This window comes from Carex rostrata, chromosome 3 (assembly GCF_964058835.1).
Source record: "Carex rostrata chromosome 3, lpCarRost1.2, whole genome shotgun sequence".
NCBI classification, from domain to species: Eukaryota; Viridiplantae; Streptophyta; class Magnoliopsida; order Poales; family Cyperaceae; genus Carex; species Carex rostrata.
Window position 1 is genome coordinate 7,776,741 of NC_135920.1, and position 10,523 is coordinate 7,787,263.

Genomic DNA, 10,523 nt, shown 5'->3' on the forward strand with positions numbered 1-10,523 from the left:
TAAAATAATAATAATTAATTTTACCTACCTCTAATGAAAAACCTAGTTACGCCACTCATCTTATCTACAGTTTCTCTCAAAAAAAAAAAATTTTAGATCAATTCAATTCGAAGTAAAATGTACAGAGCTTTTTAATATTAGTACAGATTCTGGTCTGACGATTCACATTTAAACAGAAATACTGTTATCTCAGGTGATATGAATTATTGTTTGGTGGCCTCCGAGAAACAGTTCGCGAGTCACTGAGATCATCTTCCAGGCAGGTGATAGGCGGTGCCGCGTCATTAACCAAAGCTTCGTAACAAAGCAAAATGGCTAACGATATAATATTCTGGGATATGCTTGGTCCACTGCACTAAAACGAACAGAAATCCGTTTTCTGCCCTTTAACTGTCTCCTTGGTCTACTCAACCGGATCCATTCAAGTTATCTCAATGCACCTCTTGACCCGCTTTGCAAGATTTTACACTCTAAAGGAAGACCCGTCATGTCCAATTCAGATCCAGTGCAATACCTGACAGAGAAGAATGAGATCACACTAGTCCGTTAATATTGCACAAATCGTAAAGCATATCCCTATAATCTAAATACTAAACAGTCTTCGAATTCTACTTTTCGTTCGTCTGGGAGTATTCGATCCCTGCGGTACCTCAGGAGATACAACTGTGTCACTTCCGTGGCGAGGCATAGGCTCAAGCTCTCAACCGATTGGGATTAATTCACAAAAATAATCAGAAAGCCTACGGGCGTTTTACCAAAACAAAAAAAATAGAATCAGAAAAGAAAAACGCTCTCTTTCTTGCTCAACTCCGTCTAGAAGGGAAGCAGATCTGAATCAAAGCATTCAAGCTCAATCCGACGACTACGATCCGCACGGTTCGTCTCTTCTCTCTCCCCCCCCTCTTTCCCTTCTCTGCGGATGGGTCGGGCAGAGACCCGCTCCAACCCGACCCATGCTATTGAAACTCCGATCTTCCCAACCTCTCTTCCTTGTCCGGCGAACTGATATCCCCATTCGCCTTCGAATGGCTCGCTATTACTCCATCGCCACTTGGCATCATGACACATCAGTTACTTTAGGCTAGTGATTGGGGAGGGGAGGCGAGGGTTTATTACTTTATCAGTCTGATTGCAGTTCAATTACTAGAAAAGTTTGTAATAAAGTGTTTTTCTTTGATCAGGTTGAAGCTCTCTCCATACGGGCTTCTTAATTTTGACCCAAGTTTGGCACGATGGTTTCCTTAGAGATGAATGACATGAAGAGTAACTATTCTATACTCAATTTCTTAGCTGTATTGTAACTTCTGTAACATTAGTTCAATCTTTAATGTGCTGTGCTGACTTAATTATTTTTCTGTAAAATTTTCTAACTAAACACAATGATAATATTTTGTGATCAGAAATTGGGCTGGGCTTGACTGGATTTGGAGTATTTTTCTCTTTTCTGGGAATCATATTCCTCTTCGACAAGGGATTTTTGGCAATGGGAAATGTATGTATTTTTTATTTTACCTGCTTTAGTTTTGCACCTTATATCAGACTCTATTTTGTGAACCTAATGAAAACAGCTTATTTTACCGGTGCCAGATTCTGTTCATATCCGGACTGATGATGACAATTGGTCTGAAATCGACCATGCAGTTCTTCATGAAGCCCAAGAATTACAAGGTCGATATATTTTTTTATTGATACAACCATCAATTGAAAAACATATGTTGCAACTTCAAATAGTAGTACTGATATTTAGCTGGTGAGTTCTGGAATTTTCCCCTCAAATGGCCAATTTAGGGTGAGAATTAATTCAGCCTTATTTTGCATAAAGGAAATTATCAGTTCTGCATTAATTCGGAACTCAAGTTCTGAATTAAGCCCTTTGATGCACAATTGTACCTTAATTAAGCTTCATAGAATCAGTAGGCATAGGAAAAGAGCCAGGAAAAAAATAAAAATAAGGTTACATGGAATTTGATGAAGATACTAAGTAGCTGTTGTATTTAATTATGTACCCGACTACCAGCTAATATAACAGTCAATAAGGGCTAATCTTTTTTAAATCATTTTAATGAATGGTTTGCAATTCGAGTATATGATACTACTTTGCTTAATGTTCTTTTCCTTGAATATTTCTTGAATTGACAGGGTACAATATCATTTGGGATTGGTTTTCTCATGGTCCTTATAGGCTGGCCAGTGATTGGCATGATTTTGGAGGCTTACGGTTTTATTGTTCTCTTCAGGTTCTTTTCATTTTCTCGCCTTCCAATTGCAAGGGCATATGCGTCAATATTTCTTTTTCAATGATAAAATATTACTGACTCAACTTTACAAATTCTTGCAGTGGTTTTTGGCCAACACTTGCTGTTTTTCTTCAGAGGATTCCTGTCCTTGGATGGATAATGCAGCAACCTTTTGTCACATCAGTGAGTTACTTCATTACCGTTTATTGTCTTTTATATGATACTGTTACAAAATAGATAACATTTATATGCTTCCAGGCTTCCAGCAGTGGTTTGTTGCATTTATGTTACACTAGAGTAGTGTATTCCTTTACTAGTAGTCTTTGAAAGCTGGTCTATCTTGTGTTATGTTTATACTAGCAAATTCAAGCACAATGCTTCATGGTTGTGTGACTAAATGCAGAAAACAGAAGGCTGAAGTGTTTTAGCTAAATACTTCTTGTGTGTCGATCCGTGTTTGAATCTGATGTGTGTTTTCTCATGTGGTACAGCTTGTAACTCGCTATAGAGGAAGAAGGGGACGGGTCCCAGTGTAATGCCAACTGCCAAGAAAATTTTATTGTGCTTGATTTAGCTTTTACACAAAAAAATCTGTAATATAGGATGCCTTCTTGCCTATTCTTTGTCTCATGCCTAGTTGTTTGGAGAATGCAAAAAATAGTTAGTTGATGGAAAAAAAATTTAGTATGACCTTCTCTCGCTGTTATACCTTTGCTTAGTCAGATTGTTCTTTTATAATCATGTATAGATTTGTGAAATTCAGAGTTCTTACTGATCAATTTTATTTTTTTGAACTAAATTTTTGTGAAGTTGAATGAGTTGAACTGCTTGGGTGAATTCCATATAGTCCATTCCCTTGTAAATACAGGAAGCCAGTTTATTTTACCATGTTACTGCTATTTGCTATCGTACCAGCTTTTCTTTTTCCCCTTTCTATTTTTACAAAAGAAAGAGGAAAAAACGGTGATGATTTCCTGTATTGTGCATTAATTTTCCGAATCCTAATAATAATGAAAAACCTGTTTGAAAGACTAATAGAAATTGTTATGATAGCTTAACTAGTTAAAGAAGTTTTACTGTTTCTTTGGATTGGCACGTTTGGTTGAGTCAATCGAATCAGGGCCACGGCCCATAGACATTTTTGTGCATCTTCTTTAGGTCTGAGAATTTTATTAACTTTCTGATTTTGATCATATGGTGTACACAAATAACAATGTTTACTCCAGAAAGAAATTTATATTAATAGGCTGAACGTTGATCTAATGATTGGAAGAAGAACAAACTATTAAATAAAAAATATTTATCAAGTAAAATTAATTAACGTTCGACAATACTGTAATGTGTTGTTGAGAACATTTTTAATTCTTTCTAATTCGAGCATGTTGATATCCAAATACAGTAATTTGTTTAATGTATGATGCTGACTAAAATGATTATAAACTTGATAAATTGATGATATTTGTCAATGAAAAACAGCTGTCTTTATATTTAAAAACATGTATCAATTCTAAATAACTCGTCACAAAACACGAGAACTAACTCTAGTATAATAATTGTTCAGATATACTATCAAATACGATCAAATAAATGCTATAAATATAAAAATTCATATATATGTGAGGACTGATTCCAATTAGATCAAATCAGATAAAAAGGTTGCAAAAAATATTTTTAGCATGCTGTACCAACTGTTTATCAACACTGTAGCCAGACAACTTTGAAACACAAAAAATAGTATTACAAGCTTTTTTTTTATAAACTGAATTAAATACTTGATTATATGTCTTACTTGAGTGCTTTTTCAGTTTTACATCATAGTTATGTTCTTTAAATTTAGTAATTGTATGTATTATAAACACGTTTCATTTTCTCTAAATTTATATGCATTATTATTATATTTTGTTCAATTTCTTTTTTCGCCATTTTATATTTGAATATTCTATTGAATTAGGAATATATATGTTCCCTGGGTTTACTTTCAAAGGTATATTATTTTTGGAGTATATTCATTAAATATTCATTTGCGAAAGAATATAAATTGTAATGTTTCCTTTTTGAGAAGAGATAATGAAATTATTACTGAAAATCTATTTGCAATTTCAGAAAAGAGATCTTACACTTCAATCTCTCGGCTTTGTATAGGCCATCCCGATCTTTGATGGACCTAGATACCCCCTTTACTTTAACCGAGGTTGAATCCGTGGTTAGAAGCCTTACCAAAAATAAGGCATCGGGTCTCAATGGAATCCCGAATGAGTTCGTGCAAACGGCAAACCTATTGGCCGAAAATACGAGATGAGATAATGAACATAGTACCTGGGTTCTATCACGGGAGGTTATCAGTACATGAAGTTATCAATATCATCATGATCCCTAAAGAAGGACTCCCCAACTTCCGTCAATGACTTTAGACCCACAAGTATGACTAATATGGTGCCTAAATTACTCTCAAACCGACTAAGATACAAGATGCCGGGTCTAATCTCGGACAACCAAACCGCTTTTATTCAAGGAAGACAAATTACGGAGGATTTTGTGCCCACGAGAGAAATCTTGCAACATTTCTTATCCTCCAAGAGATCGGCAATTTTTATGAAAATTGATTTTGTGAAGGCATTTGACTCAATTGATTGGAAATTCTTGTTCAACTTAATGAGTGCAAGAGGCTTCCCGATTTGGTGGATAGCATGGATTAAGGAATTATTGACCTCAACCTCTACTCGAGTACTAGTGAATGGAGGAGCATCCAAATACTTCACTCATAAGCGGGGTTTAAGGCAAGATAATTCTCTTTCTCCTTTGTTGTTCAACTTGGCCGCTCATGTGTTACAACAAATGATAATGGTTATTATCAAGTTATTGCCTCAAGGCATCTCCCCAAAGATAAAGGACTCTATCCTAGCGTTCCAATACGCGGATGACACGGCTGTCGTTGCTTCCGCGAATATTACCACCTTGATCTCGCCCAAGCTAATAATACGACTATTTGCTTCCATATCGGTACTCAAAGTCAATTTCTACAAAAGCATTTTTATTCCCTTAAACGTATTTGGCTGAGATTTGTCATGGGTTTAGGCAATAATTAGATGGTCCAAATCAGATTTTCCGATTACCTATTTGGGCTTACCTCTAACAAATTAACAATAAGAAAACCAACTAGAGAGCATTACATTCCATTGATTGAAAGAATTGAAAGAAGGTTGGGATGATGGAGCATGGAGGGGCAAACTATTATCAAGAGGAGGAAGGCTCCAACTCGTTCAATCGGTGCTCTCATCAATGCCGGTGTACTACATGATGTGTTTTCATTTGCCACAATGGGTCATCCAAAGAATAGATAGAATGAGGAAGAGATTACTTTGGGGTTTTACAGATGATAATTCAAGAGGTTTCTCACTGACAAATTGGACAAGAGCTTATGGGGGACTCAGAGTATCAAACCTCAACGTAACAAACGTCTCACTTCTTCTTAGGTAGTGGTGGAAGGTTTACCATGACCCACACAGCTTATGGTCCATGGTGTTAGAACAAATCCGTAGAAAGGGCCCTACAGAGATGAAACTGAGATTCTGGTTAAGATAATGGTATTCTTTTTATCCAGTTACTAGGAATTAAATTGCTATTTGTGTGGAGCATTGGTTGGCAGATAGGGCATGGCAAAACTATATCATATTGGACCAATGCTTGGGGTGGGCTGCCAAAGAATTTAGAGATGACTTTTGATGTACAGGAGTTGCAAATCTCGTTGCACGAAGCATGATCAAGAAGGGAACAACTCGATTCGAAAGACACCACAATCCGCCAGCTCACTTTCACGGAGGCAAATGATGAAATAACATGGAAATGGACCAGGTCTGGCCTTTACTCAGCAAATTCGATTTATAGAATTATCAGCATGGGAGGGAAGGAGAAATGGCCATTCCAGTTCATTTGGAGAGCAAAATTCCCACCTACAGTTAGAGTGTTTGTGTATCTAATGTTACAGGACACAATCCTAACCAAGAATGTTGGTGGATCCTCAATGTGTGACATGCACTGCTTGTCCCATTGAATTCTGGTTCACCTCATTTTCCTATGCCTTTTTACATTGTCAATCTGATACCACTGCGCCTCGATCCTACAGAGACCTATTCTGAAAATTGCAGGTTCTGTTCATCAGATTTGGTTTGAATCATGGCGAATGGTGAAGTCTCAAGGAAGAATGGGTAAGAAGGTATAGATGGCTTCTTTCGTTTGTGTTGTTTGGAATATTTGGAAAAATAGAAATAGAATTATTTTCAGGAATCAGGGATACCCAGCCAGGATACTGGCTTTCATAGCGCTGCATGAGTTGCGATTATGGATATAAAATTGTTAAGGCGCGATAAATTTCGCTTACATTTACTCCTCTATTTTTTTGGTTATTTTTTTTCTAGATCTTATAGTCTTACTGTTCTCTTGTAACATTGTCAGAGTTGCATGTCACTGTAAAGCTATGCATATCTCTGTTAGATGAGATACAACTTAATAAGATAGCTTGTTTTCTTAATGTAAACTGATTTTCCTTTGAATATATATGACAGCTTCTGCCAGATTCTCAAAAAAAAAAAAAAAATTCCGGGAAAGAGAACAAAAACAAACAAAAAATAAAGATTTATCACGAGCAAATCAATTTGAACAACTTAGTCTTAGATTAAAATTCAAGATTTATCCTATTGTTTTTGATAAAACGATGTATCCTTTGTCAACTCGTATTTGTGCAATCGTTCCTACACATTTTAGTGATTATCCGTTATCATGAGCGTTATATTTTAATTACAAAATTAAGATAAAATGTTTTTATAATATTGGCAGTGTACATCTAACTTTTATTAGCCACCTATCTCTTATAATACATATATTTTAAAATAAATACTATTCAAATTGACCATTCAATATAAAGTTATTAAAACTTTAAAATTTTAAAATATTTGATAAAAGATTAAATGTTTTTTTAATCGACTTAAATTTAACAAACATCATATCTAAATAGTTGAGAACATATCTATAATTTTACTTTTCAATTGAATAATGCTTTTAAAATGTAATATAAGAGTTTGATGTGCATTAGTATTATATATCCTTTGATAATTGTAGAGTAAGACTAGCGTGAATATTTTCGTTTAGAAACTTAGAAATTCAATGGAATAAAGTAAAATAATATAGGAAACAAAAATATATTGGCCGCGGAATTTGCATCAGAGAAAATCAGAGAAGTCGAGAAACATATGTACAAAAGTTCAAGCTAAAGTTTTGAGACAGCTATCTAGAAAGTTCTTATTATTGCAACGGAATCAAACCGAGAGAAATACAACTATTTCCTAATAGCACGAATTGGGCTGTTCAAGTTTCTAATGTCATTTATCAGTGCGATTTGTTGAAGCATGTTAGCTATTCTCTGCATGAACAAAAAATGAAAGTGATTAGCTTCAGATGTAAACTAAAGTATATCATTTTTTTTACTCTTTTATTGCTAATACAAGCCCAAAAATTATACTAGGTCCTGCTAGTATTGTTGAAATTAGAAAAGTAAAATTGAGTTTGAACTTTATGGTGAAACTTTTATCTTTTACAAATTAGTCCTTTCTCTATTCCGTTCTCTATTTTGATTGAGAATACTTTTTTTTGTACCCACAATACGTAGCTGAACTAGATATGTACCATGGGTAAATTTTCAATTTTTTTTAATATAAATCCTGAAAAAACGATGATAAACAAATGCTGAGTTGCAAAAAAATTAATTACCTGATCTTTTTCTTCTAAAAGAAGCATAAGCAGTTGCCTCTCCCTCCTATCCCTTTTCCTGACATACATCACTGTGCCAAAAAACAACGCCGCCGCGCCCACCGACCAGACCGTTCTCCGTCCAACCGAACTCTTGAGGTCATCTAATTTTGAATTTATCAATTCATAGCCGAAACCAAGAATCCTCCTCACGGACTCGCCGACTGCACGAAAATTAATCATATCATCATCGCAATGTTCATCGATGATATCTTCGTCATCATCGGCCTTCTTCTCCACTTTTTCATTGCAGTTGCAGAATACAACCTCTTTTTCTAATTTTTCATGGAGGTTTTGTGGTAACATGTCTTTTTGAAACGCATCGAACGAGTCAACCCGGCTTAGAGCCCGAGCAGCAGTGATCTTTTGGTGCTTGTTTATTAGATGTGGGTTGGTGAAGTCAGGTGTCAAGAGAACAAGAGGTAGAGGAAAGGGAGGACTATGCATTTTGTCCATTGAAGCATGCCCCATAGTTTTGTGTGTTTGTGTGGGTGTGTGTGTGTGTTTTTTGTCTTGATTTCTTTCTTCGGTTCTGTTCTTAGAAGAGGAGTTGGTTATTTCTTGTTAAGAATTTTGCAAATTAGGACTTATATTTATTAATATATTAAGACAGTCGAAGTTGAAATTTGCTTATTGATCCATGCAAAGTTGAATTTGTTTTTCCCATTAATATTCACTTTAAATCAAATGTCTATATTTTTTTGGGTCAGCACAGTAATGAAATACCTTTATAGTTTATACCATGTGCTCTTGACGTATGTAAAATGGTTTATGAAATCTCCAAAGATTCTTAATAATTTCTAATGGTGACTTGTACAAAAATATAAAGTTTTACGATGGCATCTGAGCACAATTTCATAGAATCTCAAGATGATTTGAGAACCACTTGTTTTTTCTATGTTCTCTTCTTCTGTGAGGCTAAAATCAAATTGATTTTTACATAAGAGGATGGAGACAAATATTTATGAGGACTGCAGATGGAGCGATCGTCACCAGATTATTTTCAAGAAATTTTGCAGGGTCGATTTTCTTTAAAATATTTCTCTGGCTCAGCTCATCAGATTTTTACTAAATTTAATAATTTGAAAAAAAAAAAATATATATATATATATGGCAAATGCTTCTGTGCATACAAGGACCTATTTGTAAAATGAACATATTTTTATTTTCAAAGTTCAAACAGTCGATCCGAACCGTTCAACTTGTTCTCCATATTAATATGTGCTTGGAGACCAAATTTTACATTTTTCTGAATTTTTTTACTATTTATTAAGATGGGTACAAAATTCAATGGTCTGAATTTGATATTTTTTGTACTCATCTTAATAAATAGTAAAAAATTTCAGAAAAATGTAAAATTTGGTCTCCAAGCACATATTAATATGGAGAACAAGATGAACGGTTCGGATCGACTGTTTGAACTTTGAAAATAAAAATATGTTCATTTTACAAATAGGTCCTTGTATGCATAGAAGTATCACTCTATATATATATATATAAACGCTTCAAAATTGAAGCTTAAACTAAAAAAAAAAATCCAATAAACTTATTTGTAATTCATAGCAATCACATATACAGTACAACATTACTGTTCACTCGAGGAGCGGATCTACAACCAAACCAGAAAATGCTTAGCTAATTATTCCATAATTTTAAAAAAATTATTATATATATTGAAATTTTAATTTATTAAATTTTGAAAAAAAATATAATTCAGTCTTTCTCATAAAATACTAAATATGTGCTTGTAGTTTAGTAGTTTAGTTTACTAAATTCCTTTATAATTATGAAAATTTAGAGTTCAAATTTATTGTCGCATATTATGCATTTTAATTCTGTACCTCGAGGTTGTAGTTGTGATGTCCAAATTAGTAAAATTGTGAAATTCCTGGTTTTTCAATATGATAATTAAATTTAAATACCAATTATACCATTATAAAGAAATCAAATACTTAACTATTTGGTACTTAAAAATTGTGCAGGAGTTTGCGTCCAGAGATGAGCACAAAAAATTAGCCCAACGGCTGCTTGTGGGAGCCTCCACGTTTCTGCATATATCGACATCGTTAAGCTATTACTGGTTATGCGACTAGCTGTTAATCGTTGCGGCTAACTGATCAAAATTTTATAGATAATTATATGTTTTATGTTAATTCTATACATTACTAATAACTTGTTGGAGAGTATATTTTTCTAATTTAATAAAAAGTAGTTGTTAACTTGTTACAATTTCATTATAGATTGAATATTAATAATAGAGTGAGTCTATGGTACTATGCATATTACGATTTGGCACCGTGCTACGGCTCTATATTTGAGTTTTCAAATCCTAATGGTCGATCCGAACCGTTCATCTTGTTCTCCATATTAATATGTGTTTGGAGACCAAATTTTACATTTTTTGAAATTTTTTTACTATTTTTTTAGATTTATTAAAAATCACTGTTTTTGGATGGTCCAGAATTTTCAGATCAAGTGATTTTC

The 10,523-nt window shown here is 34.1% G+C and overlaps 2 protein-coding genes across 2 annotated transcripts; one reads left to right on the forward strand and one right to left on the reverse strand.

Annotated features, from left to right (window-relative positions):
• The first annotated feature begins 735 nt into the window (after nucleotides 1–735).
• Nucleotides 736–3,036, forward strand: LOC144551241 (vesicle transport protein GOT1-like). Its single transcript, XM_078299133.1, has 7 exons — nucleotides 736–876; nucleotides 1,182–1,263; nucleotides 1,401–1,492; nucleotides 1,588–1,668; nucleotides 2,140–2,237; nucleotides 2,339–2,420; nucleotides 2,729–3,036. The coding sequence occupies exons 2-7, from the start codon at nucleotides 1,233–1,235 to the stop codon at nucleotides 2,771–2,773; spliced, it is 429 nt and encodes a 142-aa protein (XP_078155259.1). The 5' UTR covers nucleotides 736–876; nucleotides 1,182–1,232; the 3' UTR covers nucleotides 2,774–3,036.
• A 4,484-nt stretch (nucleotides 3,037–7,520) lies between these two features.
• LOC144551242 (uncharacterized) lies at nucleotides 7,521–8,588 on the reverse strand. The gene is made up of 2 exons (XM_078299134.1): nucleotides 8,001–8,588; nucleotides 7,521–7,653 (listed from the first exon to the last, which is right to left on the reverse strand). The coding sequence occupies exons 1-2, from the start codon at nucleotides 8,508–8,510 to the stop codon at nucleotides 7,570–7,572; spliced, it is 594 nt and encodes a 197-aa protein (XP_078155260.1). The 5' UTR covers nucleotides 8,511–8,588; the 3' UTR covers nucleotides 7,521–7,569.
• Nucleotides 8,589–10,523: the final 1,935 nt, after the last annotated feature.

Excerpts from the sequence above, each read along its gene's own strand:
- LOC144551242 (XM_078299134.1), bottom strand. The coding sequence starts at position 8,510 with ATGGGGCATGCTTCAATGGACAAAATGCATAGTCCTCCCTTTCCTCTA. Across the intron at positions 7,654-8,000 it reads TTTTAGAAGAAAAAGATCAG|AGAATAGCTAACATGCTTCA; the intron begins GTAATTAATTTT and ends TTGTTCATGCAG.
- LOC144551241 (XM_078299133.1), top strand. The coding sequence starts at position 1,233 with ATGGTTTCCTTAGAGATGAATGACATGAAGA. Across the intron at positions 1,264-1,400 it reads AGAGATGAATGACATGAAGA|AAATTGGGCTGGGCTTGACT; the intron begins GTAACTATTCTA and ends TTTTGTGATCAG. Across the intron at positions 2,238-2,338 it reads GGTTTTATTGTTCTCTTCAG|TGGTTTTTGGCCAACACTTG; the intron begins GTTCTTTTCATT and ends AAATTCTTGCAG.